Raw genomic sequence first — 20,159 nt, 5'->3', positions numbered from 1 at the left:
ATTGAGTAGTAGTGTCAAGGGGTAATTGTAAACTATTCCTTTCGGGTGTGAGGTTAAAGAGTTTAATATTGTATTCCTGTTGAAGTTTTGGTTTAAAAAATACCAAATCCCTATTTCTTCATGCAATCACCCCTGGAACGAATCATTCTTTCCGCACAGTCTTACAATATTGGGGTTTTGGTCCAGTATTCTAGCCATTGCTGGGGTCTGGTCTTGGATCGTAATAATGAACTGGTGTAATTTATAAAAATATAAATGGTGAAGTAAGGTAATATGAATAATACAGTTGACCTTACTTCACCTGCATTTTGTCAAACTATTTGTTCTCTGTTGGTGGAACTTCTCTCTAACCTGTGTTTCAGTGAACTCATTAAAGAATTCTATGAGGGTCGCATGAACACATTGCATGCCAGGACCTCACACAACATCGATACATAGACTGACTTTATGTACACTGTTACCAGAATCTGAGCATCATGATCAAAAAATCTACCATGTTGGCTATCAACGCAAGCAGTTATAAAAATAGTGCTAGTTAGACCCCATTCTGGAGCATTCTGTTTAGGTTAGTGTCCAGTTTCTGAAGGATACATTTTCTCTGGATGGAGTGCAGGGCTAACTTAATAGGTCAAGAGCTGGGATAAAGGGATTTAACTCTGAGGACAGGATGCATACATTTCGATTATATTCTCCAAAAGCTATCCGTTGATCCCAAATTTATTTCCTTCCCTGGGAATTCCACATATCTTGTAGTTTATGGGGAAAAAAGAACTTGGCAGTCTGACAAACGTATTCAAGGCCTGAGTTCGGTACCCTCAAAAATAGTGAAACATTTTTCAAACAACAATTATGTGAAAATGGTGTGTGTTAGCCAGAAAATCAGTTGAGATATTTAAAGAGCAGGAAGGCCCAACAAGATGTAGAGAAAGGAGAGAGAATTGGGAGTGAAAGAGATAAAGGAGTACCATGTCAAACAGGATGGCAGAACAGGCTTGAAGAGCTGAATGGCCTATGCCTGTTCTGACTGGCTCTGGATGGAGTGAGTTAGAATGAAAAAATCTTATCTCATTTTGGATTTTGTTACGTTTTTTACGTTTTAAAGAAAATTATGTTTAAAATTTCAAAGTTTGACACAGGTATGTTGTTCATATTGCTACGGTTAAAATGTTCAAGACACAAGGAATTCAGAGTGAAAACTAAGTCGGATGCATTTTTAAAATTAATGCATTGTGGAATAAAATGGCCTGGAAGGGCAGTTGGACAATAAAGGACAATTTATGAAAGCCTCAAAGGACAAATCTTTATTTTCTTTTGATATTTTCCCTTTGTGTAACTTTTATTTATTTCCTAAAGTTATGGGTGCGATCGACAGCCTTGTTGCGGCTGACTCTGTGACACGACAAGGCTGTTAAATCTTGTGAAAGGCCTCTTGCGAGATTTGCGACGCTCGGAACGCCTCGCTAGATCTAATGAAATTGTGTGAGATGCCACTATCTGGATCTCGTCCTCACTGGGCGAGATCCAGATTTACTTATTTAAGTGAGCCATTGGACTCATTTAAACATGTCTGTGCCCGATCCTCCTGAGGCCTGGGATAGAACGCCCTCGTCTGGGTGATCTCACCATGGTATTTTTTTAGCACTGGTCCACACAAATGTGGACTAGATGTAACGGCACCTGGGGGTTCTCCCAGGCTATCAGAGGCCCCCGGGGTGGTCGAACTCAAGGCAGGATGGTACTCGGGCACTCTTGCTACCACCTAGGCACTTTGGTACTGCCAGCCTGGCATATTGGCAGTGCCACCCAGGCACCCTGGCAATGCCACCCTTCCAGGGTGCACAGGTGGCACTACCAGAATGCCAGGCTGACAGTGCCAAAGTGCCTGGGTGTCAGGTGGCTTGTGCCAGGGTTCGGGCCTGGGGGTGTCCTGCCCTTAAAAGGTGTGGGGGCGGGGAGGGGCTTGAGGACTCCCTAAGAGGTACGTCGGGGAAGTGTTGGGGGGGGGGGGGGGGCGGGAGGGAACTAGAGGCCATTATGGAGTCTCCAAGAGATTGGGGCTACTGCATTTAAAAATGGCACCCGATCTCTTCCTGCACTGACGAGCTGAACCAGACAGTGCAGGAAGTGAGGTAAGTGCGGCCTTGACGATGCGAGTCCGACTGAAGCCAGGAAAAACGAGTCCTTTTTGATAGTGGGGTTTTTATCAGTCCTGCAGGTGCTGAGAAAGACCATGCTTTACGCACAGATGGGAATCTTTTTTACACGTTACATGGCATTCTATATCTTTTTCTATTGCTATAGCCAAGGTAACACCTGTCCCCTTTTTTTCAGAAAGATCTGGGTTCATTATCCGACCTGTGGCTGGTTACCTGTCCCCTCGGGATTTCCTGGCAGGTCTGGCATTTCGAGTGTTTCATTGTACTCAATACATGAGGCACAGTTCAGACCCTCTATACACTCCTGAACCGTAAGTCTTTCACTGGTTTTAGCTGGATATGATATCAAATAGCAGGGGAGTGAAGAACACATGATATGACTTGGAAAGTGCTACATATTAATTTATTTTCATATAATTAGAGCTATCACAGCTACTTCAAGTACATTTGAAATGTTTGGACTGCTGAAAGTAAAGGAAATCTTAATATTTCTGCAGCAAGATTTTAGAATAATTCCAAATATTCAATATTAGTAACAGCTGTCTCTGATTTCTATTACCTGTACTAATAAGGATGTGTTTTGGAAGCCCAGGAAGAAGGACTTATAAAACCAAGTGGGTTTTCTGTTACAGAAAACCAGTTGCTGAAGGATGGAACTTGAACCAATATTCATAGAGTTGTACATTTCAAGCATATACCTCCTATCCGAACAACCATCAGTCTGTGCATACATAGGGACTCACATGAATCACCAATTAAAAGTCACCATCTGCGTATAATTAAACACAATTAATTACAATTAATAATTGATGAACAATCTGATAATTAATGCATTAATATTAGTGTTATGATATAAAAGTTTTATACCAATGCTCTTATTTATCCTGTTGATGCATTGAGTAAACAGTATGAAATACTAATGTCAAATATTGACTGTAAATGCCACTGTCCAGCTGCAACATTTGTGGACTAGTTCCAATGTCACTATTGAACTATGTTTCTCAGTACTCTGCACATTTAATGATGTCATTTTAAAAAAAATGTTTTTATTAAAGTTTTTCTTTTACACACAACTAAAATAGACATACACAAGTCTGCACAAACCCATTACAGTTAACAAAAGCCCCACATTGAAGTAAAAGTCCAACACCCCACCCTCTCTTGCTCCCCCAACCCCCTCTCTTTTTCTTATATAGTGGGCGGGATTTTCCCTTCTCCAACGGCGAAATCGAGTTCGGCGATCGGCCAGAGAATCCCCGTTTGCGCCGAAATCGAATCCCGCCTCTTTTGCCATGCTCCGCCCACCCCCGCAAAACGGCAGACTCGCAGATTACGCCGCACGCTGAATGGACGGCCTCAGGACATCACCTGAGGCCCTCCTCCGATGCTCCGCCCCCGATTGGCCGAGTTCCCGATGGCGTGGGTCACTCATGATATTTATTTTCGTCAACCCGATGTGGCGGCTGCGGACTGAGTCCAGAGCCGCCAGTCAGGTGGGAGCTGTTCCGCGGGCAGGGGGTTCTTTGGCAGGGGCTGGGGGCACTGGTGCGGGGTGGTCCAGGGGTGGCAAGCCTGAGCAAAGGGGGACATTATTTGGCAGGCCGGGTCTGGACGCGGCCGGCGTCATGTTGCACGGCACGGTCGCTGCAGGCCGCCACCTTTTGCATGCGCAGCGCGGACCCGTCAATTCTCCGGCCGTATCCGCAGCTAAAGCCGGGAGCATTATGCTGCGTGGCTGCCATCCTCCCACCAGACAGAGGATCAGTGCTGCTTTTGTGCCATTTTTTCGGGCGCAAAATGCCACTGTTCCCACGCCAGCGACAGCACTTAGTCTTTCAATCGGAGAATTTAGCCCAGTATATTTTTATTGTTTCCATTGTCGCACATAGAAGGATCGTATGGCGACACACACATTACATCCTGGTAGGTTATTCCTCTTCAGCTACCAGTGTTTACAAACCTTTGGTCTGGCCAGATGGTGGTGCCCCTTCTGCGCAGGATGTGGTTGGCCTATGTGCCTCCTTATTTTCTCCCCTCCCTCCCCTTTTCTCTGGGCCTACCCCTCCCCTTTTTCTCTTGGCTGTTGGCTACAAACAGATCCTGGAACAGGTTAGTGAACGTCCTCCACATTTTGCGGAAGCCCTCTTCCAACCCCCGGAAGGTGAATTTGATATTCTCCAGTTGGAGAAATGATGCACTATCAATTACGATGAGACGAGAGCAGAATGTAATCGAGGCTTTATTACACAGAGATGCGTGGCCTCCTGCAGCAGCTGACGAAATGGCTGCTGTACGGAGAGCACACATATTTATACTCCGCCTACTGAGCGGAGCCAGCAGGCAGGGATCTACCCTCATACCTGTAGTACGGGGCCTTACCGTAAAACCCATATATACAATATAATACATCAGTGCTGACTATCACAAGAAATTCCGACAGGTGTGCCAGTGATGCTGATTGCCAGCCAAGTGGGATTCTTCGGCGGGCGATTTGGGAGGCAAAGGCAAGGCCGTCAACCCTCTCCCCATAAGAAGTTCTGGCTGGTCCGATACCCTGAAGACTGCCACTTTTGGGTACAGCTCCACCCTCACCCCCACAACCATGGACATTGTCTCGAAGAAGGAGTCCAGAACCTGGCAAATCTGGGGCATGTGGGTGTGGTTGGCCAGGCCTCCCTGGCACCATTCACATTTGTCCTCGACCTCTGGAAAGAACCTGCTCATTCAGGTTCTGTTTAAGTTTGCTCTGTGCTCCACTTTTAGCTGCATCAGGCTTAGCCTTGCACATGAGGAGGTGGAGTTGACCCTGTTCAGTGCTTTGCTCCAGAGTCCCCACCCTATTTCGATCCCTAGCTCTACCTCCCATTTTTCTCTAGTCTTGTCCAGTGGGGAGCATGCTTTTCTTAACATTCGTCCATACAGGTCCCTGCAGTCCCTGCCCCCCGTTTGCCCACATCTAACAATTATTCTAGTAGTGTCTGTCTTGGTGCCCGTGGGTATGCCCTTGTTTCCCTATGGAGGAAGCTTTTTACTTGCATGAGTCATAACTCATTCCCCTGGTCAGTTGGAGTCTCTCCATCAGTTCTTCAAGCGTTGTCAGTCTGTTGTCCGTGTAGAAATCACTACATGGAAGCACCATGAGAACTGGGTGAAGTCATGGAGAGCATCAACCGGGGAAGGCCCCGGGACCTGACAAACTCCTAGTGGACTTTTACAAAATATTTGCAACATTACTGGCCCCGCACCTGCGGGACATGTTCACAGATTCGCTGGCAAGGGGCACCCTGCCACCAATGTTAGCACAAGCCTCAATCTTGCTGATAGCCAAAAAAGAGAAAGACCAAGTATTAGAGTGGCGCAGCGGAAGCGTGCTGCGTCCATAATCCAGAGGTCGATGGATCGAAACCAAAAAAGACAAAGACCCAACAGAATGCGGGTTTTACAGACCCATCTTGCTGCTCAACGTAGATGTAAAGATACTGGCCAAAATCCTAGCCAGGTGACTGGAAAACTTCGTACCAGAGATGGTGGCAGAAGACCAGATGGGCTTTTTTTTTAAGAAACATTTTATTGAGGTATTTCTTTGGCATTGTAACAACAACAAAATCAACAATGTACATAACAAGAAAAATATTACCATAGTGCAAATACCACCTCCCACTCCCTCAGGTCCTACCATTGTTTACCCCTCTAATCTATACTAACCTAACCCCTCCTCCCCTTCTGCTGATGATTAATTCTCTGCGAGGAAGTTGACAAATGGTTGCCACCTCTGGGCGAACCCTAACAGAGACCCTCTCATGGCGAACTTAATTTTCTCCAGGCAGAGGAAGTCTGCCATGTCCGAAAGCCAGGTCTCCGATTTCGGGGGCTTTGAGTCCCTCCATACTAGTTATATGCGCCTCCGGGCTACCAAGGAAGCAAAGGCCAGAACATCTATCTATTTCTCCTCCTGGATTCCTGGATCCGATGACACCCCAAAAATCGCCACCTCTGGACTCGTTGTCACCCTCGTATTTAATACCGTGGACATGATGCGGCAAACCCCTGCCAAACTCCCCTCAATTTTGGACATGCCCAGAACATGTGGGCATGGTTTGCTGCCCACCCCCCCTCCCGCGCACTTTGCCCACCTATATCAGTGATATAGTGCAGGAGATTCAGTTGTATGGGCAACAAACAGGCATTTCTGTGGCCACAAAAGAGACTCATGGAAGGTATGTTGCTTACCTGGTGCCAGGGTCAGGGATGTCACTGAACAGCTGCAGGGCATACTGAAGAGTCGAGGGTAAACAGACAAATATTGTGGTACACATTGGTACCAACAATATAAGCAGAAAAATGGATGACATCCTGCAAGCAGATTTTAGTAAGCTAGGAAGTAAAAACGCAGGAACTAGACGGTGGTAATCTCTGGATTACCTCTTGTGCCATGTGCTAGTGAGTATAGAAATAAGAGGTTAGTCCAGATGAATGTGTGGCTGGAGAGATGGAGCAGGAGGGAGGGCTTTAGATTTCTGGGACATTGGGACTGTTTTTGGGGACGGTGGGATCTGTATCAGGTGGGCGATTTGCGCTTGAACCAAAATGGGATCAGTGTCCATGCAAGAAGGATTGCTGGTGCTGTTGGGGACGGTTTTAAACTAACTTGGCAGGGGCCTGGGATGCTGAGAGAAGGTTCAGCATGGATAGATGCACAGTCAAAATTAAAACAGACATTAAGTGAGCCAGGAAGGCATGGAATGCCTAGACTAGTTAAGTCACAAGGGAGTTTGGCAAAATTGGATGGCATTTATTTTAATGCAAGGAGTCTGACAAACAAGGCAGATGAATTCAGGGCACAAATTTAAACATGGGGGTATGATGCCATTGCTGTCACTGAGACATGGTTGAGAGAGGTGCAGGATTGGCAGCTCAAAATTCCAGGTTACAGGATCTTCATGTGAGATAGGGAAGGAGGTAAAAGAGGAGAGGGTGTCACAATTTTGAACAGGGAATCAATTACAACAGTAGAGAGGGATGACATCTTAGAGGGTTTTCAACTGAAGCCATGTGGGTGGAACTTAAAAACCAAAAAGGAGCAATTACATTGCTGGGAGTGTTCTATAGGCCCCCTAACAGTCCAAGAGAAATAGAAGAGCAGATATGGAGGCAAATTTCAGAGAAGTGTAAAATTAGTAGGGTAGTGATAGGGGGGGGGGGTTCACCTTTCTCAATATTAACTGGGGTAGCCATAGTGTGAAAGGTTTAGAGGGAGCGGGATTATTAAAATGCATCCAGGAGAACTTTTTAAGCCAGTACATGGAAGAACCCGCAAGATCGGCGGTGGTCCTGGACTTAATTTTCAGTAACAAAGCTGGTAAAGTGTTTGAAGATCAGTGGGGAGAAGTTTGGAGACAGTGGGTTGACTAGATGGATTCAGAACTTTGGTTATAGAAGACAGAGAGTAGAGGTGGAAGGGTGTTTTTCAGAATGGAGATCTGCAGCTAATGGTGTTCTGCAGGGATCAGTGCTGGGACCTCTGTTGTTTGTAGTATATATAAATGATATGGAGGAAAATGTGGGCAGTCTGATTAGTAAGTTTGCGGGTGACACGAAGATTGGCAAAGTTGCTGATCGTGCCGAGGATTGTCAGAGGGTACAACAAGATATAGATATGGCAGATGGAGTTTAATCCAGACAAATGCGAAGTAATGCATTTTGGAGGATCAAATCTAGGTATGAATTATACTGTAAATGGCAGAACCCTAAGGAACATTAACATGCAGCGGGTTCTGGGCATGCAAATCCACAGTTCCATAAAAGTGGCAACACAAGTGGCCAAGGTGATTAAGACCGCATTTGTTAAGGCCGCATTTGGAGAATTGCGTGCAGTTCTGGTCACCACATTATCAGAAGGATGTGGATGTTTTGGAGCGAGTGCAAAGAAGGTTCACCGGGATGTTGCCTGGTCTCAAGGGTTTTGGCTATGAGGAGAGGTTGAATAAACTAGGATTGTTTTCACTGGAAAGACAGACACTGAGGGGAGACCTGATAGAGGTCCACAAAATTATGAGAGGCATAGACAGGGTGGATAGATAGAGGCTTTGTCCAAGGGTAGAATTGTCAGTTACAAGAGGTCACAGGTTCAAGGTGAGTAGGGGAAAGTTTAAGGGAGATGTGCAGGGTAAGTTTTTCCACACAGAGAGTGGTGGATGCCTGGAACACACTGCCACAGGGTGTGGTGGAAGCAGGAACATTAGCAACATTTAAGAGGCATCTGGATAGGTACATGAATAGGGAGGAAATAGAGAAATATGGACCAAGAAATGATAGAAGGTTTTGTTTTTAGTTAGAGCATCATTATCTGCACAGGCTTGGAGGGCCAAAGGGCCTGTCCCTGTGCTGTATTTTCTTTGTTCTTTGTTCTTATACTTCGTTAGGTTCAAAATTGTTATGAAAAAGGGCAAGGGTGGGCCTGAGATCAAAGCTCTAAACTGGGGGAAGACCGATTTTATTAAGGTCAGATCTGATTTGACCAGAGTGAACATAGAACATAGAACGATACAGCGCAGTACAGGCCCTTCGGCCCATGATGTTGCACCGACATGGGAAGTCAGAAACTAAAGGCCATCTAACCTACACTATGCCATTATCATCCATATGCTTATCCAATAAACTTTTAAATGCCCTCAATGTTGGCGAGTTCACTACTGTTGCAGGTAGGGCATTCCACGGCTTCACCACTCTTTGCGTAAAAAACCTACCTCTGACCTCTGTCCTATATCTATTACCCCTCAATTTAAGGCTATGTCCCCTCGTGCTAGCCACCTCCATCCGCAGGAGAAGGCTCTCACTGTCCACCCTATCTAACCCTCTGATCATTTTGTATGCCTCTATTAAGTCACCTCTTTTTTTTTTTAAATAATTTTTATTGAAAGAGTTTTTCCATACAAACATTTACCCCTACTAATTTTTAAATTATTTACAACACAATCCCTCTAGGCAAATGTCCCTCCCTCGCCCGCCCTCTCGCGCGCACCAGTCCTCCCCCCCCCCCCCCCCCCCCAGGCAACCTTAACAAACAAGGCAGCCTACAGTTTCAGACATGAGCAGCGAGCAGACTTGCCCGCGTTACAGTCGTGCATGTCCCCCCACGACCCTTGCTGCCCCCCCCTCCCCTCCCCCTCCCCCCCCCTCCCTCCCTCCCCCTCTCCCCCCCCCCCCCCCACCCCCCCCCCCGGGTTGCTGCTGCCACGACCCCGAACGTCTATCTCTGATCTAAAAAGTCAAGGAAAGGTTGCCACCCGCCTGGAGAATCCCTGTACCGACCCTCTCAGGGCAAATTTGATCCTTTCTAGCTGAATATAGCTAGCCATATCGTTAATCCAAGTTTCAACGCTTGAGGCCTCGCGTCCTTCCATTGAATTAATATCCTTCGTCGAGCCACTAGGGACGCAAAGGCCAGTATTCCGGCCTCCCTAGCCTCCTGTACCCCCGGTTCTACCCCGACCCCAAAGATCGCAAGCCCCCATCCTGGTTTGACCCTGGACCCCACCACCTTCGACACCGTCCTTGCCACCCCCTTCCAGAACCCTTCCAGCACCGGACATGCCCAGAACATATGCACATGGTTCGCTGGGCTTCCCAGACATCTGACACACCTGTCCTCACCCCCAAAGAACCGGCTCATCCTTGTCCCCGTCATGTGAGCTCTATGCAGCACCTTAAATTGAATGAGGCTCAGCCTCGCACACGAGGAGGAAGAATTGACCTTCTCCAGTGCATCCGCCCACGTCCCGTCTTCTATCTGCTCTCCCAGCTCCCCTTCCCACTTGGCTTTCAGCTCCTCCCCTGATGCTTCTTCCGCCTCCTGCATTATCTTGTAGATGTCTGATATCTTCCCCCCTCCGACCCAGACCCCCGAGAGCACCCTATCACTCGCCCCCTTACTGGGGAGCAGGGGGAACCCCTCCACCTGCCGTCTAGCAAATGCCTTCACTTGTAAATATCTGAACATGTTTCCCGGGGGGAGCTCAAACTTCTCCTCCAGCCCTCCCAGGCTCGCAAACCTCCCCTCTATAAACAGGTCCTTCAGCTGCCGTATGCCCACCCTGTACCAGCTCTGAAATCCCCCGTCAATGTTCCCCGGGATGAATCTATGGTTCCCTCTTATTGGCGCCGCCAACAGACCTCCCATTTCCCCCCTATGTCGCCTCCACTGCCCCCATATCTTGAGGGTGGCCGCCACCACCGGGCTCGTGGTGTACTTCGTGGGGGGGAGCGGCCATGGTGCCGTTACTAGGGCCCCCAGGCTTGTGTTGCCACAGGACGCCCTCTCCATTCGTTTCCAAGCTGCCCCCTCCCCTTCCATCATCCACTTGCGCACCATTGACACATTTGCCGCCCAGTAGTACCCCGAAAGATTGGGTAGTGCCAGCCCTCCACTGTCCCTACTCCGCTCCAAAAAGACCCTCCTCACCCTTGGGGTGCCATGCGCCCACACGTAGCTCATGATGCTACTCGTCACCTTTTTGAAGAAGGCCCTAGGGAGGAAGATGGGCAAGCACTGAAATAAAAACAAGAACCTTGGGAGGACCGTCATTTTGATTGACTGCACCCTCCCCGCCAGCGACAACGGTACCATGTCCCACCTCTTAAATTCCTCCTCCATCTGTTCCACCAGCCTGGAAAAGTTCAACTTGTGGAGGGTCCCCCAGTTCCTTGCCACCTGCACCCCTAAGTACCTAAAGCTCTTTCCTGCTCGCTTGAAGGGGAGTCTCCCAATACCCTCTCCCTGGTCCCCCGGGTGTATCACAAAAACCTCGCTTTTGCCCAAATTTAGTTTGTACCCCGAAAAGTCCCCAAACTCTGCTAATAGTTCCATTATCTCCGGCATTCCCCCTTCTGGGTCTGCCACATACAGCAGTAGATCATCCGCATACAGCGATACTCGATGTTCCTCCCCTCCCCTAGTCAGTCCTCTCCACCCCCCTGAACCCCTCAGTGCCATCGCCAACGGTTCAATCGCCAGTGCGAAAAGTAGGGGGGATAGGGGACATCCCTGCCTGGTCCCTCGGTGGAGCCCAAAATACTCCGACCTCCTCCCGTTTGTCACTACACTCGCCGTCGGGGCCGAGTAGAGCAGCTTCACCCACTTAATAAACCCTTCCCCAAACCCAAACCGTTCCAACGTCTCCCACAGGTACTCCCACTCCACCCTATCGAATGCCTTCTCCGCGTCCAGCGCTACCACTATCTCAGCCTCCCCCTCCACTGCCGGCATCATAATTACATTCAGCAATCTCCGCACGTTCGTGTTGAGCTGCCGCCCCTTCACGAACCCCGTCTGGTCCTCATGGATTACCCCTGGCACACAATCCTCTATTCTAGCTGCCAGGATCTTTGCCAGCAACTTGGCATCCACGTTCAGAAGCGAGATAGGCCTGTAGGACCCGCACTGCACGGGGTCTTTATCCCGCTTCAATATCAGGGAGATCAGAGCCTGCGACATTGTCGGGGGCAGAACCCCCCCTCTCGCGCCTCATTAAAGGCTCGTACCAGTACCGGTCCCACCAAGTCCACATTTTTCTTATAGAATTCCACCGGGAACCCATCTGGCCCCGGCGCCTTCCCCGCCTGCATCTGACCTATTCCCTTGACTAGCTCCTCTAGCCCTATTGGCGCCCCCAGCCCTTCTACCAGCCCCTCCTGGACCCTTGGGAACCTCAATTTGTTTAGGAAGTCCTCCATTCCCCCTCTCCTCGTCGGCGGCTCAGACCGATACAACTCCTTGTAAAAATCCCTGAAGACCCCGTTCACTTCTTGCCCCTTCTGCACTACCTTCCCGCCCCTCTCCTTCACTCCCCCAATCTCCCTAGCCGCATCTCGTTTGCGAAGCTGGTGTGCCAGCATCCTGCTCGCCTTTTCCCCATACTCATAAACCGCGCCCTGTGCCCTTCTCCACTGCGTCTCTGCCTTCCTGGTGGTCAGCAGGTCGAACTTGACCTGCAGGCTGCGCCGTTCTCCCAGCAGCCCCTCCTCTGGTGCCTCCGCATATCTCCTATCCACTTCCAATATCTCCCCCACCAGCCTCTCCCTCTCCTGCCTCTCCTTTCTTTCTCTGTGCACCCTTATGGAGATCAGCTCTCCCCTGATCACTGCCTTCAGGGCCTCCCAGACCATCCCCACCTGCACCTCACCCGTGTCATTCAAGTCCAGATAGCTCTCAATGCTCTTCCGGACCCTTTACACACCTCGTCGTCCGCTAACAGCCCCACATCCAGCCGCCACAGCGGGCGCTGGTCCCGCGCCTCCCCCATTTCCACATCCACCCAATGTGGTGCATGATCAGAGATCGCAATGGCCGAGTACTCAGCTTCCCGTACCCTCGGGATCAGCCCCCTGCTCAACACGAAGAAATCGATTCTGGAGTACACTCTATGGACGTGGGAGAAAAAGGAATACTCCCTCGCCCTCGGCCTACCAAACCTCCATGGGTCTACTCCTCCCATCTGCTCCATGTACCCCCTCAGCACTTCTGCCGCTGCCGGCCTCCTATTGGTCCTTGAGCTCGATCTGTCTAGCCCGGGGTCCAGCACTGTGTTAAAGTCCCCCCCCATGATCAAGCCCCCTGCCTCCAGTCCCGGAATGAGGCCCAATAGGCGCCTCATAAAACCCGCGTCATCCCAGTTCGGGGCATATACGTTGACCATCACCACTTTCTCCCCCTGCAGCTTACCCTTCACCATCACATACCTACCCTCCTTATCCGCCACCACCTCCTCCGCCACGAACGACACCCTCTTTCCCACCAGAATCGCCACCCCCCCGGTTCTTTGCGTCCAATCCAGAGTGGAACACCTGTCCCACCCACCCCCTTCTCAGGCGAACCTGGTCCACTACCTTCAAATGGGTCTCCTGTAACATTGCTACATCAGCCTTCAGTCCCTTCAGGTGTGAGAATACCCTTGATCCCTTGACCGGCCCATTCAACCCCCTCATGTTCCAAGTAATCAGCCGGGTCGCGGGACGACCCGCCCCCCTCCCCTGCCGATTAGCCATGTCCTGTTCCCTGCTCGCCCCGGGTCGACCCTCCCCTTCTGACCCGCTCCCCATGGCGATGTCCCCCTCCCCCCACCTCTCCAGTCCTCCACTTCTCGTTTCTGGTCTTTTCAGCAGCAACCCGGTGTCCCTCCCTAACCCCCCTCCCCCCCCAGGCTAGGACCCCTCCTAGCCGCGATGTACCCTCCATCGTACTCCCGTAAGTCAGCTGGTTCACGCTGACCCGGCTGCTCCTGCCCACACTCCGACTCCCCCCGGCTCGGGGGGGGGGCCTCCCCCCCCTTGCCACTCCTCCCTGGCCCCGCTCCAGCGCGGGAAAGGTCGCCATTGCTAGCCACGCCCCGCACTCCTCCCCTCCCCCCCTCCTCTGCCCCGCGCGCGGGAAAACAGATGAAAGCCCGCGCTTTCGCCCTGCCACACCCCACCCCGCCATCTTCAGTTCCACCCCCGTCCCCGTCCATGCCTGTAAAGAACCCCCCCTAGGAGCCCATATCCCCGATCTGCTCTCCCCCCCGTCCCGCCTCCCCAACTTAACATTATAAATAACAGATAGATAACAAATAACATTGTACTTAACAGTCGCCCTCTACCAAACAGCATAAATAACCATAAATAACCATGAATAACCACAATAACAATAACTAAGGGAAGTTGGCAAAGGGGGAAAAAACATCAGAAGAAAAACCACAGCAAGAGTTCAAAATCCAAACAAAGAATTCAGCTGAAAGTACCCGAGCGGCTACGGCCGCCAAGTATCCCCTGGGTCTAATTCGAGTCCAGTTTCTCTTCCTGTACAAAGGCCCACGCCTCCTCTGGGGACTCAAAATAGTGGTGTTGGTTCCTGTAGGTGACCCACAAGCGCGCTGGCTGCAGCATTCCGAACCTGATCCGTTTTGCATGTAGCACCGCCTTCGTCCGGTTGTACCGGGCCCGCCGCTTTGCCACCTCCGCACTCCAGTCCTGGTAGACCCTCACCGTCGAATTCTCCCACTTGCTGCTCCTTTCCCTCTTGGCCCACTCCAGCACTCTTTCACGGTCGCTAAGTCGCTGGAACCGCACCAGCACCGCCCTCGGGGGCTCATTTGCTCTTGGCCTCCTAGCCATGACCCTGTAGGCCTCTTCCAGCTCCAGGGGCGAAGGGACGGCCCCTGCCCCCATCAGGGAGCTCAGCATTTCTGCTACATATCCCGGGAGGTCTGACCCCTCCAGGCCTTCTGCCAGGCCCAAGATCCTCAGGTTCTTCCGCCTCATTCGGGTATCCAGCTCCTCAAAACGGCTCTGCCATTTCAGGTGGAGTGCCTCGTGCACCTCTACCTTTCCCACGAGGACCGTGGCCTCCTCCTCCCTCGCAGTCATCTCCTGTTGCAGCTCCCGAATCGACGCCTCTTGGGTCGCCTGGGCTCCCATCAGCCTGGTGGTCGTCGCATTCATTGACTCCAAGAGCTCCATTTTCAGCTCCGTAAAGAAGCGCAGGAGAGCGGCCTGCTGCTCCTCCGCCCATTTCCTCCATTCCTCGGGTGCACCACCGGCCGCCATTTTGGTCTTCTTCCCCCGCTTTTTTTTGGGAGCTGCTGTTGCTCTCTTTACCACCCCACTCCGGGTACCGACCATAAAGTTGGTCTGGTTCTCTTCAGGGATCCTTCCCCCACCGGGATTTGTCCTTACAGCGCCGTTGGGGCCCTCCAATCGGCCCGAAAACACCTTTGTAGCAGGAGCAGCCAAACGTGCGACTTAGCTGGTCATAGCCGCAACCGGAAGTCCTATTAAGTCACCTCTTAACCTTCTTCTCTGTAACGAAAACAACCTCAAGTCCATCAGCCTTTCCTCATAAGATTTTCCCTCCATACCAGGCAACATCCTGGTAAATCTCCTCTGCACCCGTTCCAAAGCTTCCACGTCCTTCCTATAATGAGGCGACCAGAACTGTACGCAATACTCCAAATGCGGCCGTACCAGAGTTTTGTACAGCTGCAACATGACCTCATGGCTCCGGAACTCAATCCCTCTACCAATAAAGGCCAACACACCATAGGCCTTCTTCACAACCCTATCAACCTGGGTGGCAACTTTCAGGGATCTATGTACATGGACACCGAGATACCTCATCCACACTACCAAGAATTTTACCATTAGACAAATATTCCGCATTCCTGTTATTCTTTCCAAAGTGAATCACCTCACACTTCTCTACATTAAACTCCATTTGCCACCTCGCAGCCCAGCTCTGCAGCTTATCTATGTCTCTCTGTAACCTGCAACATCCTTCCACACTGTCTACAACTCCACCGACTTTAGTGTCGTCTGCAAATTTACTCACCCAACCTTCTGTGCCCTCCTCTAGGTCATTTATAAAAATGACAAACAGCAACGGCCCCAGAACAGATCCTTGTGGTACGCCACTCGTAACTGAACTCCATTCTGAACATTTGCCATCAACCACCACCCTCTGTCTTCTTTCAACCAGCCAATTTCTGATCCACATCTCTAAATCACCCTCAATCCCCAGCCTCCGTATTTTCTGCAATAGCCGACCGTGGGGAACCTTATCAAACACTTTACTGAAATCCATATACACCACATCAACTGCTCTACCCTCGCCTACCTGTTCAGTCACCTTCTCAAAGAACTCGATAAGGTTTGTGAGGCATGACCTACCCTTCACAAAACCATGCTGACTATCCGTAATCATATTATTCCTATCTAGATGATTATAAATCGTATCTCTTATAATCCTCTCCACGACTTTACCCGCAACAGATGTGAGGCTCACCGGCCTATAGTTACTGGGGTTATCTCTACTCCCCTTCTTGAACAAAGGGACCACATTTGCTATCCTCCAGTCCTCTGGCACTATTCCTGTAGCCAATGATGACATAAAAATCAAAGCCAAAGGCTCAGCAATCTCTTCCCTGGCTTCCCAGAGAATCCTAGGATAAATCCCATCAGGCTCCGGGGACTCATCTATTTTCACCTTGTCCAGAATTGCCAACACTTCTTCCCTACGCACCTCAATGCCATCTATTCTAATAGCCTGGGTCTCAGCATTCTCCTCCACAACATTATCTTTTTCCTGAGTGAATACTGACGAAAAGTATTCATTTAGTATCTCGCTTATCTCCTCAGCCTCCACACACAACTTCCCACCACTGTCCTTGACTGACCCTACTCTTACCCTAGTCATTCTTTTATTCCTGACATACCTATAGAAAGCTTTGGGTTTTCCTTGATCCTACCTGCCAAAGACTTCTCATGTCCCCTCCTTGCTCGTCTTAGCTCTCTCTTTAGATCCTTCCTCGCTTCCTTGTAACTATCAAGCGCCCCAACTGAAACTTCACGCCTCATCTTCACATAGGCCTCCTTCTTCCTCTTAACAAGAGATTCCACTTCTTTGGTAAACCACGGTTCCCTCGCTTTACCCCTTCCTCCCTGCCTGACTGGTACGTCCTTATCAAGAACATGCAATAGCTGTTCCTTGAACAAGCTCCACATATCCAGTGTGCCCAACCCTTGCAGCCTACTTCTCCAACCTACACATCCTAAGTCATGTCTAATGGCATAATAATTGCCCTTCCCCCAGCTATAACTCTTGCCCTGCGGGGTATACTTATCCCTTTCCATCACTAACGTAAAGGTCACCGAATTGTGGTCACTGTCTCCAAAGTGCTCACCTACCTCCAGATCTAACACCTGGCCTGGTTCATTACCCAAAACCAAATCCAATGTGGCCTCGCCTCTTGTTGGCCTGTCAACATATTGTGTCAGGAAAACCTCCTGCACACATTGTACAAAGAACGACCCATCTAATGTACTCGAACTATATCTTTTCCAGTCAATATTTGGAAAGTTAAAGTCTCCCATAACAACTACCCTGTTACTTTCGCTCTTTTCCAGAATCATCTTCGCCATCCTTTCCTCTACATCCCTAGAACTATTAGGTGGCCTATAGAAAACTCCCAACAGGGTGACCTCTCCTTTCCTGTTTCTAACGTCAGCCCATACTACCTCGGAAGAAGAGTCCCCATCTAGCATCCTTTCCGCCACCGTAATACTGTCATTGACTAGCAGTGCCACACCTCCCCCTCTTTTGCCCCCTTCTCTGAGCTTACTAAAACACCTAAACCCCGGAACCTGCAATAACCATTCCTGTCCCTGCTCTATCCATGTCTCTGAAATGGCCACAACATCGAAGTCCCAGATACCAACCCATGCTGCCAGTTCCCCTACCTTATTTCGTATACTCCTGGCATTGAAGTAGACACACTTCAAACCACCTACCTGAACACTGGCACCCTCTTGCAAAGTCAAATCTGTGCTCCTGACCCCTATACTCTCAATCTCCCGTACCCCAAAACTACAAACCAGGTTCCCATGCCCCTGCTGAATTAGTTTAAACCCCCCTAAAGAGCACTAACAAATCTCCCCCCCAGGATATTGGTGCCCCTCAGGTTCAGATGTAGACCATCCTGTCTATAGAGGTCCCACCTCCCCAGAAAGAGCCCCAGTTATCCAGAAATCTGAATCCCTCCCGCCAGCACCATCCCTGTAGCCATGTGTTTAATTGCTCTCTCTCCCTATTCATCGTCTCACTATCACGTGGAACGGGCAACAACCCAGAGATAACAACTCTGTTTGTTCTCGCTCTGAGCTTCCATCCTAGCTCCCTAAAGGCCTGCCTGACATCCTTGTCCCCTTTCCTACCTATGTCGTTAGTGCCAATGTGGACTACGACTTGGGGCTGCTCCCCCTCCCCCTTAAGGACCCGGAAAACACGATCCGAGACATCACGTACCCTTGCACCTGGGAGGCAACATACCAAACGTGAGTCTCTCTCGCTCCCACAAAATCTCCTATCTGTGCCCTGACTATTGAGTCCCCAATTACTAATGTTCTACTCCTGTCCCCCCTTCCCTTCTGAGCAACAGGGACAGACTCCATGCCAGAGGCCCGTACCCCATGGCTTACCCCTGGTAAGTCGCCCCCCCCCCACAAGTATCCAAAACGGTATACTTGTTACTAAGGGGGAGAAACGACCACAGGGGATCCCTGTACTGACTGCTTACCCCCAGCCCCTCTCACCGTCACCCATCGATCTTTATTCTTTGGCGTAACTACCTCCCTGAAGCTTCTATCTATGACGCCCTCTGCCTCCCGAATGATCCGAAGTTCATCTATCACTTGACAACAAGCCCCTCCACAAACCACCTTCAAATTAGGCTGACCGCACTGCACGTATGCAAATTTCCCCAGAACAGCTGATCAGTAGCTCTGCTCTGCTGCCCTCTGCTGGATGCTTTCCTTCACTCAAACTTCTCAGGTCTCCTTCGCAGATACACCTTCAAATTAGGCTGACCGCACTGCACGTATGCAAATTTCCCCAGAACAGCTGATGAGGAGCTCTGCTCTGCTGCCCTCTGATGGATGCTTGCCTTCACTCAAACTCCTCGGGTCTCCTTCGCGGATATACCTTCAAATTAGGCTGACCGCACTGCACGTATGCAAATTTCCCCAGAACAGCTGATCAGTAGCTCTGCTCTGCTGCCCTCTGCTGGATGCTTGCCTTCACTCAAACGCCTCAGGTCTCCTTCGCAGATACACCTTCAGATTAGGCTGACCGCACTGCACGTATGCAAATTTCCCCAGAACAGCTGATCAGTAGCTCTGCTCTGCTGCCCTCTGCTGGATGCTTTCCTTCACTCAAACTCCTCGGGTCTCCTTCGCAGATACACCTTCAAATTAGGCTGACCGCACTGCATGTATGCAAATGTCCCCAGAACAGCTGATCAGTAGCTCTGCTTTGCTGCCCTCTGCTGGATGCTTGCCTTCACTCAAACTCCTCGGGTCTCCTTCACAGATACACCTTCAAATTAGGCTGACCGCACTGCACGTATGCAAATTTCCCCAGAACAGCTGATCAGTAGCTCTACTCTGCTGCCCTCTGCTGGATGCTTTCCTTCACTCAAACTCCTCGGGTCTCCTTCGCAGATACACCTTCAAATTAGGCTGACCGCACTGCATGTATGCAAATGTCCCCAGAACAGCTGATCAGTAGCTCTGCTCTGCTGCCCTCTGCTGGATGCTTGCCTTCACTCAAACTCCTCGGGTCTCCTTCACAGATACACCTTCAAATTAGGCTGACCGCACTGCACGTATGCAAATTTCCCCAGAACAGCTGATCAGTAGCTCTGCTCTGCTTCCCTCTGCTGGATGCTTGCCTTCACTCATACTCCTCGGGTCTCCTTCGCAGATGCACCTTCAAATTAGGCTGACCGCACTGTACGTATGCAAATTTCCCCAGAACAGCTGATCAGTAGCTCTGCTCTGCTGGATTCTTTCCTTCACTCAAACTCCTCGGGTCTCCTTCGCAGATACACCTTCAAATTAGGTTGACCGCACTGCACGTATGCAAATTTCCCCAGAACAGCTGATCAGTAGCTCTGCTCTGCTGCCTTCTGATGGATGCTTGCCTTCACTCAAACTCCTCGGGTCTCCTTCGCAGATACACCTTCAAATTAGGCTGACCGCACTGCACGTATGCAAATTTCCCCAGAACAGCTGATCAGTAGCTCTGCTCTGCTGCCCTCTGCTGGATGCTTTCCTTCACTCAAACTCCTCGTGTCTCCTTCGCAGATACACCTTCAAATTAGGCTGACCGCACTGCACGTATGCAAATTTCCCCAGAACAGCTGATCAGTAGCTCTACTCTGCTGCCCTCTGCTGGGAGCAAACATTTTTTTAGGTAAATGTGACAAAGCAGTGGGACGCATTCAAGAGGGAAATAGCGAGAGTGCAGGGCCAGCATCTTCCAATCAAGAAAAAGTGTGAGACCAACAAATCCAGTCAACCCTGGATATTGAGGAATATACAGCATTGGATAAGGAGAAAAATGGAGGCATGTGGCAAATATTGAGGGTTCAAAACCACAGAAGCCTTAGAGGCATGTGGTTTGTGCAAGAGAGAATC

At 50.1% G+C, this 20,159-nt stretch overlaps 1 protein-coding gene across 3 annotated transcripts in view; it reads left to right on the top strand.

Annotated features, from left to right (window-relative positions):
- The window catches only part of LOC119971683 (tryptophan 5-hydroxylase 1), a 70,045-nt gene that overhangs the window by 42,542 nt on the left and 7,344 nt on the right, over nucleotides 1–20,159 (top strand). For all 3 annotated transcript variants that reach the window (XM_038807567.1, XM_038807569.1, XM_038807568.1), the window contains one exon: nucleotides 2,332–2,467. In XM_038807567.1, coding sequence (XP_038663495.1) covers nucleotides 2,332–2,467 — 136 coding nt within the window. The remainder of the gene's footprint in view (nucleotides 1–2,331; nucleotides 2,468–20,159) is intronic.

This window comes from Scyliorhinus canicula, chromosome 9 (assembly GCF_902713615.1).
Source record: "Scyliorhinus canicula chromosome 9, sScyCan1.1, whole genome shotgun sequence".
NCBI classification, from domain to species: domain Eukaryota; kingdom Metazoa; phylum Chordata; class Chondrichthyes; order Carcharhiniformes; family Scyliorhinidae; genus Scyliorhinus; species Scyliorhinus canicula.
Note: the sequence above shows the minus strand (reverse complement) of the source record. Positions and strands in the feature narration are given on the sequence as shown.